The sequence below is a fragment of the Scyliorhinus canicula genome, chromosome 2, assembly GCF_902713615.1.
Source record: "Scyliorhinus canicula chromosome 2, sScyCan1.1, whole genome shotgun sequence".
NCBI lineage: Eukaryota > Metazoa > Chordata > Chondrichthyes > Carcharhiniformes > Scyliorhinidae > Scyliorhinus > Scyliorhinus canicula.
The window spans coordinates 212,227,359-212,251,126 of NC_052147.1; the positions used below are offsets into that span (position 1 = coordinate 212,227,359).

At 46.4% G+C, this 23,768-nt stretch overlaps 1 protein-coding gene across 1 annotated transcript in view; it reads left to right on the forward strand.

Annotated features, from left to right (window-relative positions):
• ccdc14 (coiled-coil domain containing 14) overlaps positions 1-23,768 on the forward strand; it is a 79,510-nt gene that overhangs the window by 37,670 nt on the left and 18,072 nt on the right. The window contains 9 exon segments of the mRNA XM_038789527.1: positions 3,223-3,760; positions 7,548-7,559; positions 7,562-7,603; positions 7,606-7,687; positions 11,352-11,368; positions 11,371-11,433; positions 17,345-17,563; positions 19,289-19,308; positions 19,311-19,423. Coding sequence (XP_038645455.1) covers positions 3,223-3,760; positions 7,548-7,559; positions 7,562-7,603; positions 7,606-7,687; positions 11,352-11,368; positions 11,371-11,433; positions 17,345-17,563; positions 19,289-19,308; positions 19,311-19,423 — 1,106 coding nt within the window.

Below are 23,768 nucleotides of genomic sequence, written 5' to 3' on the forward strand. Positions count from 1 at the left end.
TGTCGCACCTTGTGACTCACAGTAACTTTTCACAGTAACTTCATTTGAAGCCTACTCGTGACCAATAAGCGATTTTCATTTTCATTCATTTTCAATGTTTCTCCACCCATTCGAAAGTCCTGTGAAGAGGGTTCCTGCTCCCTCGATTACTTTGGACCAGGCCTCTTGCATCTCTTGCCGATGGTGCCTAAAACTTCCCCCTTGATGAATTCCCATCATCTACTCCACAGGCAAAGGGGTAGTGCTGACGATGCTCCCGACTCCGCCATGCTCTCTGTTACTGTGCCACGCGGATCCTCCACGTCTTGAACCAAAGCTTTAATCTACTTTTGCTAGGTTTTGAATCGCTGACATTCCACTTTGGCGGCGGAAAGCAACTCCCTCCAACTATTTTGCACTTTTACAAATAAAGTGCCCATTAACCGGGTAGAAAGGACTAAAACTGAAGCCTCCAGCAGGAGCCACTTTGTGTGCGACCGATCACTCATGTCCGATCAAGCTTGTGTCCGAACAGGTAGATTGCTCCGACTTGTTTAAAGTAGAAGGAAACTCGGCAGTGCGCTGTTATTCTTGTGTAGTTGTTGTAGCTAATTACAACACTACACTATGATGTAACTAATTATACACTACTGCAACACTATTCCTGTGACACTGGATGACCCTCAACTGATGCCAATTTGTAGCTAAGATTCAGGCACTTTTAGGGCGAGATTCTCCCATATGGGGAGAAATCATAAGGCTGGCGTCAAATCCGGGTGGGTTTGACGCCAGCCCCCCCCCTTCCCGACCGGGAACCGATTCTGGTCCCCGGTCGGGCTAGCAGCTCGACGCCATAAGCTCCGGCATCACGGGCTTAACGAATTTCGTTAAGCCCGCTTGCCCGAGTTAGCGCCGGCTGACGCGTCATATGACGTCAGCCGCGCATTGCGCGGATTGGAAGACTCCAACCCGTGCATGCGCGGATGACGTCATCGCGTATTTGCGCGAAACCCGTGCATGCGTGGGCCGGGATGCCCCTCAGCCGCCCCGCGAATGGATACTGCGGGGCGCGGAAGGACAAATAGTGCACGGGCATCGGGGCCCGCTACCCGCGACGGTGCCCACCGATCGCGGGCCCATGGCACCCTTCGCACGGCCGTGGTACTTGCCGTGCCAATCGGTGCCATGGTTATAAAATGCGAGTGTTTACGGCCGTTTTTTACGAACGGCCAGACCAGGTGTGTTTGCCGTTCGTAAAACAGCCGTAAAGGGCTGGGAACTCGGCCCATCTATCAGCTATGAATCGCTGCCGGCTGTAAAAAAACGGCGGCAGCGATTCGTGTCGGGAGTTGGGCGTGGGAGGGGGAGAATAGCGGGAGGGCGTCGGAACAGCGTGGCCGTAAAATTTTACGAGCCACGCTATTCTCCGCACCGTCGGGATGTGCGGAGAATCTCGCCCTTAGTTTGTGGTATCACTATAAATAAAATGTCTACTCCCATGTTCAGCAATTAAAAATGTACCTGCCGGTTTATTTGGTATGGAAGCTTTTACACGTTAATATCAACAATCTAAAATCATTTTAAAAGAAACATAACATTTACAGAAGTGGTAAATTATTTTCAGTAGAATCTTTTTTAAATGTTGGTCGAACAGTCTTATAGGTAAAGATGATCCGTTCATTGAAAATTTGAATTGATATGCTTCACAATAAAGTAGTTTGGCTGGAATATATTAAATTATTTCTCTGAATTATTGGTCCACAGGTAATCACGAGGTTTTAAAAAATCCCTCTCTGTTTTCTTGAAGACCTTGTAGTTTCAGCTTCGCACCACCCAGTGGCAAAACCTGAGTACCTCATAACACAACCCTCAATAACACAACTCCAGTGTTGAAATTCAGTGCCACTTAATACCAAAACTTAATAACATGCTGCAAATGGTTACCATGGAAAGGTTGGTGATGAAAAGAGGTTGATCTGTGCATCACAATCTTTCTCCCTAGCACCCTGATTTTCATTTGTTTACATCCCGTTTCACTTTGAGCACACCAAATATTTTTGCCTCTACGATACTACCTGGCAGATTATTTTAAATGTTTCTAAAAGTCCATCTATTAATATCTATTTGAATTTACTTTTCACTAACTTAATTTGTAATTGTGTCATACGAGTCCTGGTGTACCTTTGCCTTTCAAATAATTTAACATGCTGTATATCTCACTAGATTCTCCCTCAACTATGATATTCTAAGAGACGGCATATAAATCTTTTAGTACACTGCTCTTGTAAGTAAATTTTGTGCCATTGCAACCATAATTGAGCATGTTGCTGAAAATTTGATCTCATGGGAAGCCTGTCCTTGAGGCCAATTGAGCCTCAATTTTTAGGCCGCTGGGAGGATTCGCCTAGTATGGAAGCCCAAAAAAGAACAGGATCTCGGGTGGGTGGGCTGATGTCTCCATCAGAAGACAACTTCTGATTGTGGATGCCATCCCCCCTCTTAAGGTCCAGTGGCTGGTGGAACCCACCTCCATGGGTCTTCCCTATTTCCTCCCCATCCTGGGACCCATTACACTTGACTTGTCCTCTGTTCCAGGACTTAGGCTCAGGCATTTTGGTGCACTTCCTCTTCAGTCCACTGCAGTTCTTAGATGCCACAGGGATTGGAGAGCTTCCAGCCAATCTAATTGGCTGGATGCTCTCTAAGGCGGGGTGTTCTCCTGAGTGAGAGGTTCAAGTCCCGCCTGTGACCACTTGACACTCATTCGAGCATTAACTGACTGAGGAGCACTCTGGAGTCGACAGGGACTCTTTGGATGGTGGGAAGGGATCATCTGAAAAATTCAGGCCAGTAGGATAAAAATATATCGGGGACTGTCAATGCTGTATATGCAATGTGTGTCTAAATAGAGAGGCTCAAAGCTGTCCCAAAATTCAGTCTCTTCCTGAGGACTTTGGATGAACTGCTGGCACCAGTTGCACTTCCACAGGCATCTCTCCTTTCAGAAAGATTGATTTTTGGGCTCTTGCCATGGAGGAGGGAAGGCAGCGGGTTGGGTGGGGTGGTGTGGTGATCATGAGTGCCGTGGAGATGAGCAAGGCTTCTCATTAAAATTGTTAGTAACTAAGGTTACTTGGTTAACTTGAGGTTAATTTAATTCCTTACAAGAAACCTGATTTGGCACTGTTTTTATGGTCACTATCGTGCCGAATGCTTATATTAACTTTTCCATTATTTTAGCAGAGTATGTCCACTGATCTTTACAATCAACCTGTTCTGCATGGAGGATTGAACCTTCTACCCACTTATTCAGCCACAGCTATCATTGCCCCTCCAGTACAACCTGTGATGAATTTTGCTCCATCTACAGCCCCACCTGCTGTGATTGCACATCCTTTAACTCAGTTGGTTTGTGACAGTGGTGGAAGTCACAGCTTGATTAACCATGGCCTGCAACAACTGAAGGAACAAGAGCTATTGAAGTGTATCCAGTGTCACATAACCCAAATGCAGCATGAGGAAGAGCCTCAGCAAGAGGCTTGGAACGCACAGATACAATCACAGGGGACTGATAAATCAGATACTGAGCAGAGTGATGGGACAATAAGTGAAGAAGATCACGTTAATTTAGTGGATATTACACCTGTGAGGGACACCAGCTGTCAGACCAGTTTTGACAAGTATACAAAAGCTAAAAAGCAAAGTCCTGACAAAACAGCCAAGAAAGTGAAAACTATCCGATATCTTTTAAGTGAACTGAAGGCTGTGATTGCTGATCAAGGTAGTTGTTATAAATGCTATAATTTACCTTTTTGGCAAGTAGAATATCTACTAACCACTACTTAAGCTCTTGCTTGTACTCGGGCGTGGCACTATTCAACGCTACTCTTTAGTTATGTAGGTACAAAATTCATTTGTCAAATGGTGATCACTAGATGTCTGCTTTTGCTTATGTTTTGAGTAACTATCCTTAAAATATATATATGTATAAACCAAAATTGATTGCAATCCTCAAATTCCTGGATTCTGGAAAGGTCCCAGCAGACTGAAAAAACCACCTCTCGTCAAGAAAGGAGAGAGACAGACGGCAAGAAGCTAAAAGCCATTAGCCATCATTGAGAAATGTAGTAACAGGACATTAGAAATTCATACAATCAAGCAGAATCAACATGATTTTATGAAAAGGAAATCATGTTTAACAAATTTATTAGAATTCTTGAGGATGTAACAAACAAGCTGGTAAAAGGAAAACCAGTAATTCTATATTTGGATTTACAAATAACTTTTGAAAAGGTGCCACATCAAAGGTAAGGTAAAAGCTACACAAAATAAGGGAGTGGATTCTCCACTGCCCGATGCCAGTTGCAGGTTTCCCGATTGGGCAGAAAGTGGAGCTTCGGCCAAAATTGGGGTCAGTTCTGTTTGGGCGGAGAATGGAGCGTCAGTTGAAATACGGGATCAACGCCGGGCAACAATTCTGTTCTGATGCTCTTGTTTCTTGCCAGTGACAGCAACGAGCTAATGGGTGGTGATTTACATCCACTTCCATGTGATTGACAGGCTGGCAACCCAGGTTTCTACCATGCTGTTATGCACAACCCCAAAGCAGAAAATACTGCTAATTTTGTTTGTTACCCCAAGCGTGCCCCTGATTGAGTGAACCATGTGGTGGGTCAAGGAGATCGGTGCATAACTGAGGTGCGCCCCCCCCCCCCCCCCCCCCCAGCCTATTGGATACCTCACTTGCCCTCAATGCAAATCTGCCCTCTCCTCAGTACATGCTGCTATGAAAAAGAAGTGAAAGCACTTAGCTGCTTTGATGTGGTGAGGAACTGTCAATCATAGCAAGGTGTTTATAAATATTGGGTAGCATCATCGTAGGGTACTTGAGATGCCATTCAAGCGTGCAAGGGAAAGATAGAGTAACAATCCACCAAGCACACTCTCTCTGGAGAAATAAAACTCACACACTGGCTTATGCAAGGTATTGCTGTAGAAATTGAATGGAAGATTTGTATTTCAACGGCTCAAGGAATTTGAAGCCTTAAAGTGTACTTAGCTTTCAAGGAAGCATCTGACACTTTAACAGCTGCTGCTTTACACACTTTTGTCTGACATAGTAGATGTTAGGGAAGGGTGGGTAAAATGCAGTAATTTGTCACTCTACTGCCTGACTGGGCTCTTCAGCTTTCAAGTGGGTGACTATTGAAGGGGAGGGGGGGTTGGACTCCATTGGGGGACACTGATAGGGGCTGGAGGACATCCCAGTACGTACTGTGGGGGGAGGGGGGGGGTTTGGGGCAGATTGGCCGCTCAAAATGGTGGTCTGATACCAGGAATTTCAATGGAATATAGCGAGCTCTCCTCCTTGCATAAATTAGCATGGTAAAGGAGAGGGAATTACACGGTTGCCACTCCTAGCGCCAGCGGAGACCATTGGCGAGGTCTCCACTGGTGGGAGCACTTATCGTCCAGAACAGAGAATCCAGCCAAACAATTCGTGGTGTTGGATGTATTATATAAACATGGTAGACAATTGCATAACTGACAGAAAACTGAGTCAGGAGAAATGGATCATTTTCAGGTTGTTAAACTGTACTTCGTGGGGTGCCATGGGATCCGTGCTGGGTTCTCAACTCTATATAAACTATATGAATAATTAAGCAAGAGTGCACTGGAGCCCAATTTGCTAATTATACAACGATAGGAAAGTGGAGGAGGATACAAAGACAGGGGAGATGCTGAGAGGATATTTCCCCTCATGGGGAAGTCTGGAACTAGGAAGTGGCTATCGCTGTCACTGGCAAGGTGAGCATTTGTTGCCCATCTCTAATTGCCCGAGACTGGGTGGCTTACTATGCAGTTAAGAATCAACCACAGCTGATAGTCTGGGATCACAGGTAAAGACAGCAGACTTCCTCCTCCAAAGGACATAGTGAACCAGATGGATTTTTACAATAATACTTTCATGTTTATCATTAGACTTAATTCCTAATTTTTTTTTGTCGTGGTGGGATTAGAACCCGGGTCCACAGAGCATTACTCTGGGTCTCTGGATATCCAGCACAATGACAATACCACCATGTCACTGCCTCTCAAAATCTTCCGCCATTTAGAATGGAGTAGAGAAGGAATGTCCCTCCCCCAGACAGTAGTGAAGACTTGTTCATGGAACATATTGAAAGCTGAGTTAGACATATTTTTGATCTACAAAGGTACCAAGAGTTATGGGAGACAGATACAAAAGTGAACTTTCAAGGCCACAATCAGCCATGATCCTATTAAATGCAGAGCAGGCTTTCATATGAGCAAAATTACAATAAAAAAAGCATTTTGTTGTTTACTTTTCTCAAACTTGTGCAATTTTAGAAGGTTCAAAATTAATTTGTCGCACCTTATTTATTGGAATCAAATACAAATGCCAACTAAAACCTGCAGTTCACTTTTGCCACAACTGGTGGTCAATGTTCTTGCTTTTGAAAATATATATAGGAAAGAATCTTCAGGATTATAAGTGAACAAAACAAAATGATTTACTTGCGGACTACTTCATTGGCGAAAAATTGTAAAACACCATCTCAGTAGTTTCCGAAGCAGCGACATTCTAACTCTTTTTAAGGCATGAAAGGTTTGAATTTTCAGGCATGTATGACATTTTCCTGAGTTGTTGAGTTTCACATGTGTAGCCCTATTTTCATTCCTAATAACAGGGAGTTCGATGGCAAGAATATCATTCATCAAATCCAATCCATCCAAGCCCAAACTGGGTGACTGCCACTTCACCACTTGGAGGCGGTCACTCCAAAGTTATTACTTGGTGAAAACATGAACCCATTGGAAGCGACTGTGAACTATTGCTAGAAGGACTGTAATTCTGCAGAGTGCAACCTGTGCCACGTATAAAAGGAGAATATTCCTTTCTGCATATTATGTTACCTATAGAAATATTGTTCTGTTAATAGCGTTTTAGTAATTGTGACAATTGACATGTGGCCATTGGGTGAGTACAATGGGTTTGGCGTAAGATGCCACGGATGGAGCATGGGAAGTGGATGAAGGAACTTGTGCAGTGGGGGCTATAGGGCTCATTTATACAAAGGCAACTGTAATGGCGTCGCAGAGTGTGAGGTGGACCTTTTTAAGCGTCCACTTTAGCACAGGAAGCCTCTGTAGCCACCTTTGATTTGCCTTTCTGGCGGCGAGCCTGACTCCATTCTGCACCGTCTCCTCCCAGAGCAAAGATCCCACCATTTAGGTGATTTTTCCCTGAGGCGGGTGTTGTGAGTTAGGAAATTTCATAACCCCACCCCACCAACCACCTGAACAAAATATCTAAAATGCTCACCAATTGTAATACATAACTTTACATTGTTAGTGCTCGAGGAATTCTCTTCCATTCTTGAGCTAAACAGCTAGATCTTATTCATGTTAAACGCGTTGGAAATTATGATCTATTGCATTGAAGGTGAAATGTGCTTTGGTGGCGATTAAATACTTATGTGCAATATTTTGACAGGATTTGTATATTTGACAGGATTTGTTAAATATTAATGTCTTTCTGTTGGCAGATGACTCTGAGGTCATAGGTTGATAATGGAACTCGAGGATAGTATCTCTCTACTACCACTGTAATTGGAAGCACTAATGTACAAGCAGAAATAGCTATGAGTCTCCAACCTCTACGCAGTGAGAATGCACAGCTGCGCAGGTCAATAGTATTTAATTCCTCATGTCTGCTTCGCACTTTATTTTCATTACTTTTGCCCATTGACAGTCAACCCAAAATGGGAGTTCAGTGTGAAGAATCCCAAGCACAGCCAACAAATTCTTACTATTTCAGTTTCATTCCACATGTGTTATTACAGGTACAGTCCTTCAAATCCTTGCCGGGTTTTGAATCTTGCCAGTTTTTGATTCAGGGAATTCATGTCACACAGTTTGGGATCAGGTCAAGGGTCGCTCTAAGCAATGAACAAGTCATGCACGCAAAGCAAATGACTAGTTGATGCCAATGCAGCACCTAGCCCAACAACCCAGTAAGTTATTCTACTTGCCCAATAATAAAAATCCATGCATGCAACTTAAAAGTTAGGTTTCCAGACATTACTGTCATATGGACAGCCAGATTTGAGACACTATACCTGTTTAAAAAAAAAAATGAGGCATGCCAATAGCTGGAATCTCTCTCGACCCAATTCTCTCTCAAATTTTTGTTGGTTTCCAAAGAAAATATATTTACAATGGAATATGATTCCTAACCTCCCAACTTTTTGCATATTTCTGTTACTAGGATACAGTTGCTATAATTGAATCTGCACCTTTTAATGCACTCCATCCTATGCTCAAAATTCCCTTTAAATTGAGTAGTTTAACAAGTTCTCTTTCCTTGACATGCTAGTTGAAAAGTCCATTAATTGGGATCTTCATCACTGTCTACCGTAAGCCTCCCTTCACTTGTCAATTTACGCATTGGGCTTCCTATAGCTCCATTCACTTATAAGATTTGCCTTATTAGCAACCGCACCCATAGGGCCTGAGCCATTTGGGCACTGTGTAAACTTGACGCTAAAAGAGGGGCCCATTAAAACCTATCCTTTGGGATAATGGCTACTCTCACTCAGATCATCACTCATTCTGTATTATGTATATTCATGAATGAACCTAAAGGGTCCAATCTATCTCAGATTACCCTGGAAGGGTAAAATATCTCAAATTTGAGCGAACAGGTGAAGCTAGCCATTGCAGTAGCAATACATTGATAATTTCTCACTAACGTCAAAAAGACTTTCTGCCTACCACAGAAGTGAGTAAGCTTGTACATGAATTTCTGTGCCAGTACAAGGTCAGGTACATTGGCCATAGGCCTCAACGTCTAATGTTTGGTGCGATTGCATGATTGGACAGCACTTTTCTGAAATATCCTGAACAACATACTAAGAATTACACTAAGAACTAATTTAAGATTATCATTCGGGCTTGCCAATGTAGCTCATTTCTGCTTGCTAGAAGCTACATTTATTAATATGTTGGGACCTACCCTCTGCAGGCAAAAGAATATATCCAAGCATTGTGTCTGTTTTGAATTAAACAAAAATATGGGGGACAATTGCTCCCTGGAACATTCTCTGCAGTGCCTTGACCAATCCTGAGTCGGCTTGCCAATCTACCAGCACCCTTTTTTTTCAGGCAATATAAATTGTTACTCCCACGAAATGTATAAATTGTTATTTTCTTTCAAGTTTGGCATTCTTGTGTCTGTCCTGATAGTGCAAGATTAAAGCTTCAATAGCATGTCTTTTTTCAAGCAATACTCAACAGTTTTTTAATTCAAATGCGTTCTACTGTTCTTGTTCACTTAAAAGAAAAAAATCTGAATGTTCGGACAGAGTTTCACATATTAACACCTTTAAAACATTTATGTTTACCATTGCCAAATCTTCCATAAACAACCTGGGAATCACCAGTGACCAGAAACTTAACTGGGCAAACTATCCACCTGCAAGAGTCATAATCCTGAATGAAAAATATAAAATCAGAAAATGCTGGAATAATCTGCAGGTCTGACAGTATCTATGGAGAGAGAAACCAGAATTATCATTTCAGGGCGATGGCCTTTTATTAGAACAGGTTTGATGTAAGGATATCGACCTGAGACAATTGGTCGGATTTTTCTTCCTCATTAGCAGCAAATGCTGAGAAGTTCACTGCTGTTGGGGGAATGCATCTGAACTGAAACATCTGGGGCTGGGATTTTCCACTGTCGGGATTTTCCGTTACGAATCACGCCCTGGGGATATCTCAACGGCGTGGGGCTGCCCACAATTGGAAATCCCTTTCGCCAGCTGGCAGGACAGACAATCTCGCTGCCGGCGGGGACCCGCCGCTCCAGAAAATTTGCGCGATGCGACGGACAACTTGTGCTTAAATCTGCAAATCGCAGTTCACTTAGAGCCCTTGTTTATTTTATAAATTTAAGAGTACCCAATTCATTTTTTTCAATTAAGGGGTAATTTAGCATGGCCAATCTATCTACCCTGCACATCTTTGGGTTGTGGGGGTGAGATCCACGCTGACACAGGGGAGAATGTGCAAACTCCACATGGACAGTGACACAGATCCGGGATCGAACCTGGGACCTCGGCGCCGTGAGGCAGCAGAGCTAACACTGTGCCACCGTGCTGCCCCTACTTAGAGCCCTTGTTGATGGTCCTGGTGGGACCAGCAATTGTAGAATTTGGGCTGATTGCCCAGACATTCCATTAATTTTTTTAATTATTTTTTTTTGTAGGGTTGATGCTAGCAGATAGAGTCTGCTCACGAATGCACCCGCCATTACAAAGGCACCAACAGCATGAATTGCAGATACATTTTAAATATCTTGCCCCAGTGCCTCCTGTAAGGAGCTACACAGAATGTAACTTTTCTGCAAGCTGCTTTTAAAAAAGAATAATTTTTGTAGAAGGGTTCAAACTGAATGGGACCAGATATGGAACTTACTGCATAAGTGTTGGGGGAAAGTTTAATATTCTGCTTCTAATGTCATATCTGTTCCCACTCCATTAGCTATAAGAAAAATACAAATGTTTGTGAGAATTGTTGCTTAGTCTATTTTGCTCATTTGTCATCTTATTTGCCTTAAAATGAATGCATGTCATTAATACGACAGAACAGTAGCAAATAAATCTGATGTTATTGCGACCAAATGTGATGTGACATAACTCTGGCTGAAAGGCCTTACATTTCAACCCCCTTGAATGAATCCAGCTGAAAATGGCATTTGGGGAATACACTTGCTTATTTGACTTATTCAAGAACAGCTATTTCAGTTCTATTTTTGTACTGGGTGTTGTCTATGCATTGTTCAATTTTCATTCATGCTCTTTCAAAAATATAGAATTGTTCACAGCAAAGTTAGGTGGAATTGTTTCAAGTCAGTGGAAGAACTTCAAAAGTAATAACTATTACTCTCATTAATATCAAACCTTTAATATCTAAAATATCCCACAGTGCTTAACAGGGCAAGTGAGAAAGAGGGAGTTTTCCGCTGGTGACCTGCTGCAGCTGGGGAGAACAGGTTACCTCTGCAGACAAAGATAAGTTCTTTTGCGCAGTCAACAGCTATTGCTGCAGCTTGATTGCATGGTTTTTCTATCCCCACGGTTGATGCCAGAACTGCTTAGTATTTCCAACATTTTCTATTTTTATTTCAGATTACCAGCATATGTATTTAGGTTTAGGTAATCGCTAAATTTTGAATTTCTCCTGCCAATTAAAATTTTACTTTTTATTTAGGGTACCTTAACTTTGGTAAACATTTGATGCAGACCTGATTTTAGTTCTATAAATAAATTTGTTTTCATTAAATCTTTTAGACGGTTAAGGATAGTAAACAGCAACTTCGAGAGCGAGAAAGAGCCGAAAAGGACTCCAGATCGGTAGAGTGCAACTTTGAAGGTATACAACTATTTAAAAAACAAATTGCAACTTAAAGCTCATACATGAATCCATGCAAATATATTGCCTGAAAAGGAAATAAATTTGGTTGCTTTTTCTATAAAACGTTAATCAGAAATGAGCAAGCCTCATGATATTGTTTAACACGCTGAGTTCCTTTAGAAAGAACATAAATGTACCTGCCTGAAATTATCCCGGTTACCACAGTGGTTTGCAATTGAGATTTTCAACAATCTTGTATCAAAATATCATTCTTTATGTTGGCTGATCATTTAGTCACACAAAGGTACAACTTCCTCTGTGGTGCAATAAGGCTGAGAGCTTAACTCTGGGAATTTTGTAAGTGAGGACGTTTTAAGGGATGTTATCCTCCAAAAATCTAATCAAGTTTGCTTTTAACATTCAACTTGACTGTAAACGGTAAATTGTAGTTTCTTTATTCTTGGCCAATGATCAGTGATGAGGGGGGTGGTGGCATACTGGTAGTGTCGCTGGACTAGTAATCCAGAATAATGGTCTGGGGTCCGGGTTCGAATCGCATCATGGCAGGTGATGGAATTTAAACTCAATAAAATATCTGGAATTAAAAATTGTAATGATGACCATGAAACCGTTCTTGATTGTCGGGAAAAACGCATCTGGTTCACCAATGTCCTTTCGGGAAGGAAATCTGCCATCCTTACCTACATGTGACTCCAGACCCACAGCAATGTGGTTGAATCTTTGCCCTCTTGAGGGCAGTTAAGAGGCAACTCTTCCCTTCATGCATGAATGGATCTCAGATTTGCTGTTGTGAACCTAACCACAATATGTATAAACATCTAGCTATGATTAACAATCATCACCACATCAAAAGCAGTTAAGTGATTTCTGATATTTATAAACATTGTGGTTTGTTTCACAGCAAGGTACTTGATATGCATTCAAGCATGAAGGGAAATGACAATATACAATCCAGTCACCTGACTGTCTAGAAGCTATTATCCTGTCAATTATAGCCTACCAAAAGTTATTTATCTTTGAAAGTGGATAGAGGCCTCACACATTTAAGGTTCTTGAGTGTGTTTAAAGCCTTGTGATGTGTTTTGGCTTTCTATGAAGTACAGCTTTTGCTTTCCAGACTTCTGTCTGAGGCAGCAGGTATAAGAGACAGGTCAGTGAAAAAGCAGAGATTTTTCACTGTTTCTGCCTGGACTGCTCTTTAGCTTCCAGGTAGGTGTGACTGGTGGGAGAGGTCCCTGATATTGGGGAGGGGTCTGATATGGGGGTGGTGCCGATCCCGTGTTTTGCCCGATGCACAATTATCCGCCACATCGGGAACTTGGCGGCGAATCCACCCTTTAGGTCATTTTTTTGGAGGTTGGAGAGATTCTCATTCAATTCTCCCACACTTGGGTCTGGAGTAGGGACCTAAAGACTCTAGCAAGACCATCACCTCCCACGGTCAGGGCACCCTTTTTAAAGGGTGCCACAATAAGTCGAAGGTTCCCCATGCACAGACATCACAAATCCCCCCCCCCCTCCCCAGACATGGGCAACACCCTCAGGCCTTGACACTGGAGTGGCAGCCTCTCGCCGCCTCCTCCCATAACTAAATGTCTGCCCCCCCCCCCCCCCTCCCCAATCACAGCAGCATGAAGGTGACCGCCTCACTCCCATTCCATCCCCACCGGCATCAGGGCATTGCCACCCCCCCCCCCCCCCCCCGCCCTGAATGAGTAGTCCACTTTGGAGTGGCTGAGGGACCCCCTCCCCCCAATGCCATCCCTCTTCATAGCCATGACCCCTCTCAGGCACTGTCCTTTGGCACCCTCGCACAGCTCCCTAGCACCCTGGCAATGCCAGATTGGCATTGCCAGGATGTCTGGGGGGGGCACTGCCCTATCCTGTACCCGATCACCCGGGGACTTCAATCGCCTCTGAGCCCCCTGGCATGGCCATCACGCCTGGTTTCCGTTTTTGGAAACCAGCACTGATTCGCACTGGCTTCACGCTGTGCCTGTAGGGGCAATGAGTACCGGAAGCCAAGAGGTTCCCCTCGAATGGCTGCACATATTGAAATTAGTTTAGAGACTCAATGAAAAATGCTGGGCATGAACTGGGTTGACAATGGGTAGCAAGTGAAAAGTTGATTAAGGGGACGACTGTTCCTCCCCCACCCCTCCCCAGCTGCCTGTGGTTGTGTTTTTTTCTTTTGTTTGTCTTTGGGGGAGGTGATCTGTGGTTCGAGATGGGGCTTTGTTTGGGTGGGGGAGGAGGAGGACCGCAGGTAGCCTTCTTCACAGAACAGGGAGTACTTGAGGGTGCCCACCACGGAGGAAATAATTACAGGGTTGACGATGGGGAGGGCGGTAGGACAGCTGCGTAGGGCAAGAAGGCGGTGTAGTATGAACACTGGGAACGGCGCGTCGAATGTTAGTGCATCAGCCACAAAGGCAGGCCATGTCCATGGAAATATTGAAGATACGGACTGGGGCAGGAGTGTGGTGTTGGAGCCGGGGAAGAAAAATAGGTGTTTTGGGATTATTATAAGGAGTTGTACAGGGGGGACCCAGGCTGGGCGTGTGTGGGGGGGGGGGGGGGGGGGGGGGGGGGGGGGGGGGGAGGGGACGTAGGACTGTTTTTAGACTATCTTCAGTTTTCACCGCTGGAAGAAGAGCAGAGGCAGGCTCTAGAGGCGCTCTTGGGGCTGAGGGAGGTATTGGACAGGGGTTAGAGGTTGGAAAGGCCCCGGGGCCTGATGGTTACCCGGTGGAATTCTATAAGGAGTTTGCAATGGACCTGGCACCACATCTCTTGAGGGAGTTTAATGAGGCATTGGAGAAGAGGGAGCTGCAGGAGACTATGATTCAGGCAACGATCACATTGATACCAAAGAAGGGAAAAGACCTGTTGGAATGTAGGTCGTATAGGCCTATATTGCTGTTTAACACAGATGTGAAAGTGCTGGCTAAGTTTGTGGCGATAAGGATGGCTGTTTGTGTCCCGGAGGTAGTTGCAAAGGACCAAACAGGTTTCATAAAGGACAGGCAGCTTTCTAGTAATATAAGGAGGCTGTTAAATGTGAGAATGACCCCGTTTGAGCCACGTACCGGAGGTAGTGGTGTCCATAGATGCGGAAAAGGCATTTGATCAGGTGGAGTGGCGGTACCTGTTTGAGGTCCTGGGAAGGTTCGAGTTTGAGCCCGAGTTTGTGGAATGGGTGCGCCTGTTATACATGGCACCAATGGCAAGTGCGCGAACCAACGACATCGGCTCACAAAACTTTGAAATGCACAGGGGAACCAGGCAGGGACGTCTGTTGTCACCCGCTGTCATTTGTGCTACCGATAGAGCCTCTGGCAATGGCTCTTAAGGGGTCGACAGAGTGGTGAGAAATTACAAAGGACGAAGGGAGCAACAGGTGTTGCTATGCACGGACAACCAACTATTGTATGTTTCGGACCCGCTGGAAAGCATGGAGAGGATTATGGGCCTGTTGGGGAAGTTTGGGCGTTCTTGTACGACCTACATTCCAACAGGTCTTTTCCCTTCTTTGGTATCAATGTGATCGTTGCCTGAATCATAGTCTCCTGCAGCTCCCTCTTCTCCAATGCCTCATTAAAGTTTGGGCGTTCTTGTGATACAAGCTACATGTATGTTCCCGGTGAACGAGTTGGGTCGACAAACCAATCTTGGAGGATTGCCGTTCAAGGTGGCCAGAGAAAGGGTTAGATACCTGGGGATTCGGGTAGTGAGGGAATGGGCGTGCTACATTAATGGAACCTAACGAAGCTGGTGGAGGAGATTAAGGAGGATGTGAAGAGGTGGGACATGCTGTTCTTACTCTGGCAGTGAGGGTCCAAATGGTGAAGCTGAACATTCTGCCGACGTTCTGTTCATTTTTCAGACACTTCCAACCTTTGTAGCGAATGCCTTCTTTCGAAAACTGGATATGATTATCTCAGACTTTGTCGAAGTGTGGACGGGGACCAATGAATCACGCACGCATATTCTGGGGCTGCTAAGGATGCGCGGGGATGACGTCAGCAGCCGCTGATGCTGTGGCGCATGCGGCGACTTACGCCGGCCGGTGAAGTCCTTTCGGCCCCGACTGGCGTGGCGCCAAAGGCCGTCCACGCCAGCCGGCGGAGCGCCAGCCACTCTGGCGCGGGCCTAGCCCCTCTAAGTGAGGGCTTGGCCCCTCAAGGTGTGGAGACGTCCGCACCTTTTGGGGCGGTCCGATGGCGGAGTAGTTCACGCCACTCCGTCTACTCCCCGGGTAGGGGAGAATCCCGGCCATGGTGTCGGAATTGGCGGCGGGCGTAAACAGCCTTTTTTCAATTTTGCGCGATTCTCCACCCGATCGTGATTCATGCTTCCGGTGTCGCAAAGCGGAGAATCCAGCCCAAGATGTTAAAATGGGAGAACAATAAATTGAAACAATACAATATAAAATAGCGTACAGCATGTCAGGATATTATTTTTAATTTGGTTGAACCTAATGAATGCTCCATTACTTGGGCGAAATTCTCCGACCCCACGCAGGGTCGGAGAATCGGCCAGCAGCGGCGTTAAGTCCCGCTCACGCCGGGTTTTTTATTCTCCGACCGGCCAAAAAACTGGCGTTGTGCAAATCCCCCGCCGGCAGCCTCTGAAACAGCTGGCGCCGGCGGGATTTAATTATTATTTTTCTTTCAACAAATCTCCGGCCCGGATGGGCCGAAGTCCCGCCGACGTGGCCACGGGTCACCGTCGGCGAAAAAACAGAGTAGCTTTAAAACGGCGTCAACCATTGATATGGTTGACGCCGTTCAGTGTCCGAGGGCGGGGGGGTGGGGGTTGCGAGTGTCGGGGGGGGGGGGGGTTGCGAGTGCCGGGGGGGGGGGGGGTTGCGGCGTTGGAGGGGGGGGTTGCGGCGTTGGGGGGTGTGGGGTGGTGGGGAGGGGGGTAGGGGTGGTGGGGGAGGGGGGTAGGTGCGGTGGGGGGGTAGGGGCGGTGGAGGGGGTAGGGGTGGTGGGGGGGGTTGGGGGCCAGCGGCGTGCAGAGAGGGGGGGCGAACGGATGCCCGGGGCCAATGCACCGTCGCCCCCCCCTCTGCAACGCCGCTGCCCCCTACCCCAACCACACCCCCCCTCACTTACCCCTACCTCCCTCCCCACCACCCCTACCCCCCTCCAACGCCGCAACCCCCCACCCTCAACGCCGCAACCCCCCCCCCCCCCCAACGCCGGGTCTCTCTTTCTCTCCCCCCCACCCAACGCCGGGTCTCTCTTCCTCCTCTCTCCTCCCTCCCCCCCCCCCCCCCCCCCCCCCAACGCCGGGTCTCTCTTCCTCCTCCCCCCCCTCCCCCCCCTCCCCCCCCAAACACCGGGTCTCTCTTCCTCCTCTCCCCACCCCCCCCCCCCCACAACGCCGGGTCTCTCTTTCCCCCCCCCCCCCCACACCCCCAACGCCGGGTCTCTCTCTTCCTTCCCCCCCCCCCCCAAACACCGGGTCTCTCTTCCTCCTCTCTTCCCCCCCCCCCCCCCCCCCCCCCCCCAACGCCGGGTCTCTCTTCCTCCTCTCTCTCCCCACCACACAAACGCCGGGACTCGTCACTTCCGCAGCGGGTGGAACTGACGCGTATCGCGTCAGTCCGCTGCTGGCCCTTTCGGGAACTGAGATTACCGGCTTAAAAGAAGGCCCCGACGCCGGAGTCATCCACATCGTTTTTTACCGCCGGAAATGGGCGTCACGTCGGTCCCCGGAGAATTTCGCCCCTTGATCTTAATGTGTACTAAAGTTCTTTGACAGTAGTCTTTTGCATTCAGTAGAAAAGAAAATGAAACAGGGGGTATGAAATGGCTGCTGTCTCTCTGCTCTCCATTTTGCTGTACAGCCAAAGACCAATTTCACTCCTTTGTCTTTGGATTTGTTCTATTTTTTACAGTGTTCTCCTTGCAGTCCATGAATATGACATTGCAGGCCCAGTTGAGGGAGTCTCTGAAAGGGCTTGAGACTTTGCAAAAGAAAAATGAAGAGCTGCTGAATGTGATTGATAAACAGAGAGAGGGGAACAAACAACTACTCCGATTGGTTCAGGGGAAAGAAAAAGATCTGTTCCAGAAGAGTCAACAGTGCGAGATGGACACAACACGAGTCAAAATGGGTAGGTCAGAAACATTTTCTTAATTTTGTTTTAAAGAGTTCTGTGGGCAGGATTCTCTGGTTCAGAAACTTAAGTGCCCCCGCTAGTGGAGAATTGGGACAAGTAGCAGCGAACACACCCAGCTTCCCTGCACTCTGGTCTAGGCCACCATTTTGAACAAACATCTAAATCCCCAACAGCCCCCCACCCCCCTACCACAACGCAAATGATGATCCCGGCACTGATCAACCCCAACTCATCAAGGAGGGCATCTTCCCTCTTCACCCCACCTGAACACTACGCCACATACACATGAGGGTGACTAGGCCCCCTGGCATTGCTAATGGTGCACTGGCACTCTGGATCTGACACCCTAGCCTGGCACACTGGACCCGAAGGGGTTAAGGAGGGTATCCCACTGCTCGTGCTCTTTGGCTGCAGAGGGTGGGGCCACCAATGGTATGATGGATGGGTGGGCACGGGCTGTGGTTAGGAGATTGTTCCCGGGACCCGCTCCCTGGATGTGGGGTCTCACGTTTAGACTGCCACTTCCAACCCTGGGAAACCTGAAGATCAGTCTTGGCGTGGTGATCTCTGGCACCCCTCTGTTCAAAACCATTACCCTTATCTGACCTGTTTAATCTTTTGAAGTTTCTTTCTCACTCTGAACTCTGTTCGCTGAAAAAACGCTTAGTGCTTTCACTTCCTCTTTTCTAACCGCAGAAAGCACTTAGCATTGCTGAAAGTTGCCAGCAGCTGTCAACAGAAGGATGTTTAGGAACATTGGGTTAAGATCAAGGAGGGTACTTCAGATGCATTAAGGAAAAGAGAAATAAACAAACCTTCATCCTGCTCTATTTAAACTATTAACCTGTCAATCAAAGGATAGTTAAGGTATTGTACTGTGAAATTAAAATTAATGTTAAGCATTTCAAATGATCTCCGAAATTCAAGACTTTGGAACATGTTGTGGGCTTTCTAGGACAGCTCAGACAATGAATAGGGCTGAGAGAGTGTATGTGAAGAAAAGTAGTCTTCCCGGCTTGTATCTTCAATGAACTGATCTGATCTGCTCATCAGCTGTCAGGCAAAACAGTTCAGAGTGAGAAGGCCACTTCAAAGTTTAAACGGATCAGACAAGGATGATGGTTTTGAACAGTGGGCTGCCTGAGATCACCACGCCAAGAGTGATTTTAAGGTTGCTCAGGGCTGGAAGGGGCAGTCCCAACACAGGACACCCATCCTGGTACGGTCCCTGAGGTCAACCCTTTACCAACAGCCTGAGTCTAACCACCACCAGGACTCTTGGGCAGCCCTCCCTCTGCAGTTTGGCAGTGGCAGAAAGGCACATGAGCAATGGGTAACCTCCTTGCCCCACCCCTCTGGGTCCAGCACGCCAGGACTGCACTCATCAGCACCAAAGTCCACTCGGTGGAATTCCCGTTTGTGGGGGCGGAAACATAATGGGGGTGAGGAGATTTGGGCATCCAGCTGTTTGCATTTTCCGGCTGACTCAGGGTGGGAAACCCCGTTTGGGTGGCAGGGTGGTACAGGAGAAATGAGAATGGGGTGCTCTTCTTCCCCCCTACCCGCATACCCATCCCTCCCCGGAACCAATTCCATTTTTGGGCAAACGGGGGATTCTCCGCTCGATCGGAATTCCCGATCTTAGCAGTGGGGAGCAAAGAATCTGCCCTGTGACTGTTACCAGAAACGATGCTCTTAATGATTCTACTGCTCCTATAGAAGTAGGTGAAGCCTTGAACCAAAAATGAGAAACATTCAACTGAAGTTGGAGGCATCTGAGAAGGAGAATCAAATTTTGGAAATAACACTCCGACAACGCGATGCAGAAGTGAACAGATTGCGAGAGCTAACCAGGTAATACAGACTGAAGATTTTGCAAATTGTGAGACCGATAATTTTCCACTTGATTCTTTACATAATTTGTATTTGAAATTTTAATCTGCAATTTTCACCTTCTATCGTTTAAAATATAGGCTGGAGACTGACCAGTGAATCACCAGGTTTGTGCCTTTTGTGGTGGCATTTGGTTTGAATATATTAGCCGTAACGGCTGAGATTATCCATGAAGGCCCCACCTTCTCAATATTGCCCCTCACCCTGAGGTGTGGTGACCCTCAGGTTAAAACACCACCAGTTGGCTCCTCTCTCAAAGGGGAGAGCAGCTGTTGGTCCTCTGGGACAATGGCGACTTTCCATTGATGAAATGGAAAAGTTCCTTTATTGATCATAGACATACATAGAAACATATGTAGAAGCAGGAGGGACCATTCGGCCCTTCGAGTCTGCTCAACCATTCATTATCATGGCCTGATAATCAAATTCAGTTCCCTGATTTCCCCCCCCCCCCCCGCCAAAGCTATATCTATATTTAATTCCTTCTTAAAATCACAAAGTTTTAGCATCAACGAATTTGTGGCAGTGTATTCCACAGATTCACTATTCCCTGGTGAAGAAATGCTCCTCGCCTCAGTCCTAAAAGGTTTACCCCTTATCCTTAAACTATGACCTAAGTTCTGGACTTCCCCTCCATTAGGAACATTTCTTTCTGAATCAACCTCTCTAATCCTGTTAGAATTGTATAAGTTTCTGTGAGAACCCTCTCACTCTTCTCAACCCCAATGAACATAATCATAACCGATTTAGTGGCAGGATTCTCCGGCCACACTCGCCTGGCAACAGGAGAATCCTGCCCGAGGTCAATGGACTTCTCCATTGTCCGCGTCTTGCCCGTGGCTTTCTTGCAGCGGCAGGGCGGACCAATCCAACCCAGTGTCATCTCATATACACTCTGCCATCCCAGGAATCAGTTTGGTAAATTTCGCTGCACTCCTCCTCCATAGCAAGAACATACTTCCTCAGAGTAAGGAGACCAAAACTGCACACAATACTAGGTATGGCCTCATGCACGCCCTATATAATTGCAGTAAAACATCCCTATTCTTGTACCAAATGCTCTCGCTATGAAGGCCAACATACCATTTGCCTTCTTTACTGCTGTAGGAGCATTTTCAGGGAGCTGGCTTTTATATGGGGATCCTCCCTGTTAGTTATGGCTCAGCTAAACACACAAGAACTGTGGAGACATCAACTCTGGTTAAGACAGCTTTATTTTCCAAGCTTGGTCAACATACGAGAGAGATTGGGATAAATGCAAAAACCACTCTACTTTACATTGTTTCAGGTGCAACAGTTATACAATTTCCAAAATCAGTAGCTCACCCCAGTTGGACTCGACCCATCCTTGTAGTTGTTGATTTTACCTTGACCAATGAATTTTACCTTGGGCAACATGGTGACTGCGAGATCAGCTCATGATTTAACACCATCCTGTTCCCTGGCTACCTGTTTTCCAGGACTCCCGTATCCACTATCCCCTGTTCTTTCCTACTCCCATTTTCCCTTATCTCAGTGGGGTTCCTGACTATATCATTGTTTGTCTGGGCGCAGGATGTTGAAGCTGGTTCCTCTTTGTACCATGGTTTGTCTAAGCACAGGATGTTGGGGCTACTGATAAGAACTGCTTATTGAGCTGACTGTGTTATTGCTGACCACATTATTTCTGTCTGACTCGGTCTTAAGAATGTGGGCAAGTTAGCTAGCTTAATTCCCATCATAGATTGCTGGCCCTAAATGCTTGTTACTGCTATGCTCTAAGTATCCATGTCAATGGTTAATAATGATTCCTGGTTATACTTTCTATGATTAGTCTCAATCCCAATAAACTAACTATGTACAGCTATTCTAATGGTATCCTAGCTACGAGTTTTAAGGGGGTCTCATTTCAAGAACCCCTCTCCTTCAACTGCCTGCAGTATCTCCGCTCTTACTTTCAGCGACTGATGCACGAGGACACCAAGGTCTCGCTGAGATTATCCACCTCCCTCAATTTACACACATTGAAATAATAATTTGCCTTCCTATTTTTGCTACCAATGAGATAACCCACATTTATCCGCATTATCCGCCATGTATATGCTTAGTGTTTGTTAAAAGTCCAAAATGGACATTTGTTTGACCAATACCATTGGAGTTCCTTCTAGATGTGAATTTGCTGCACAGCTGTTTGTAAAACAATAATTTGCATTAAACTTGCAATCTTAGGTAGTATAGTCATTAGGATAGCTGGTATAAAATGTAGAAATATTCCATGCAATCGGGGATATTCTCTCAATACTTAAGTATACTATAGAAACAAGAAGAGTTATTTTACTGCAATAGTCTGCTTACCATTTTTAAATGGCAACAGTACCATTTGCTTCGTAGCAACTGTTCCTATGTAACAACTCTACCTCTAGTAAACAAGAGATTTAAACAATGCTAAAAAGGCAGTCCTACTGTAACATCCCCACATGTTTTTGCTGCTTTTAAAATGTGCCATGTCCTTGATATGACTACAGGATGAAACAATTTGATTGTGAAGTGTTTGCCTCATTTAGATTTTTTTTTTAACTTTGTATTTGATATTTTAAATTCCCATATAAACTTATGAATCTGTTGCGCTGTTTAATTTCATGGTGCTTGTGGGAGAAATATATTGGTACATTAATGCCTTTTGGCTTGGTTTGGTCTGCTTCCAGCAGTAAAAAACAATTTGATCTTCATCTTGTTTCTGGGGTACAGTCTTTCCAGGGATTGAGAGATGAAGAGATTCCAGCTTGGTAGTAGTCAGATTCGGATTGTTGTCCTTGCCTATCTGAATGTGTCACATTTGTGATTTGCATTTTCCCCACAAGCTGATTGAGACCCAAAAGTAGACCCCAGTCTACTTGCTGTTTCTCTGCTTCCATGCAGATCCTTCATTAGGTTGGGATTTGTCTTGCAAGTGCTCCAGCCACAGCTTATTGTAGGCGGTCTGTACCACTGTAGGTGGCAATGAGCACAATGCAGGCTGCATGGTGTGTCCCTACCCAGTGGACAGATTAAGCAGGCTTGGTTCTATAGAATTGAGAGACATGTTCATAGCCATTATGGTGAAGGACATGGCGAAGGCGGCAAGAAGGCGGAAGGTGGGGCCCCGATCAGCGGGCCAGGCCACCGTGGGGGCACCCCCTGGGGTCAGATCACCCCGCGCCGCCTGCTCCCGCCGGTAATGTAGATGGTTTAATCCACGCCGGCGGTAGAGGGTTGACAGCAGCGGGTCTTCGGGCCATCGCAGAGAATCGGCGCGGGGGGCCCGCCGACAGGCGCAGCGCGGTTCCCGCATCTGCCGAATCTCTGGTGGCGGAGGAATTCGGGACACGGCGGGGGCGGGGATTGACCACGGCCCGGGCGATTCTCCGACCTGGCGGGAGGTCAGAGAATCCCGCCCCAGGTCACAATATCTTGGATCTGGGCTATCCAGGACAAGTCACTTAAGTCTGGGAGACTGGGTTGGGGTTGTGCTGCCCCTTTTGTTTGGCAGTTTATGATGCATCTTGCCCTCCTTCCTGTCCAGATAGATGAACAATAACAATTTTTTTTGATATTATTTTTAATATAAAACATTGCAGAATGCCTCAGAGATGAAAAAGCCACTGATGAGAAACAAGGTGACTAAATGGGTGTTTTGTGGTCTTATTAAAAGGAAGAAAGGCAACAAGGTTAGAAAAGTTTTACAAGAAGGGGCGTGGGTGAGAGACGCCCAGTTAGGATAGTCACGTGGAACCGTGAGGGGGTTGGGAGGCCCAGTCAAGAGGTCAAGGGTGCTGCGCATCTTAAAAGTTTGAAGACCGATGTAGCAATGCTGCAGGAGACTCGCCCGAGGGTGAAAGATCAAGTGAGACTTAACAAGGGCTGTGTAGTCGGGTGTTTTACTCTGGATTTGATGGAAGGCCCGAGGGGTAGCGGTAATGGTCAGCAAAAGGGTATGGTTCCAGATGGAGAAGATGGTTGCAGATGAGGGGGGGTATGTATGTGATTTGTGACAGGGCGCTAGAGGGGAGCTAAGTGGCGCTGGTAGTGTATATGGTCCCATTGGGACGATGTGGGATTCGCAAAGAGAGGTGGTGTGGGGCATCCCAGGCTTGGACACACAAACTGGTAGCGGGGGGGGGGGGGGGGGTGTCTGGAACTTTGTGCGAGAGCCAGATTGCACAGGTCACGGTCGCACGCCGCTGGTCCCGTCTGGGGGTGGGGGGGCACTTGCGGGCTAATGTGTGGAAATGGGAGGGGTGGACCCTTGGAGGTTTCCTGCACCCAAGGTAGCGGGAGTACTCGTTTT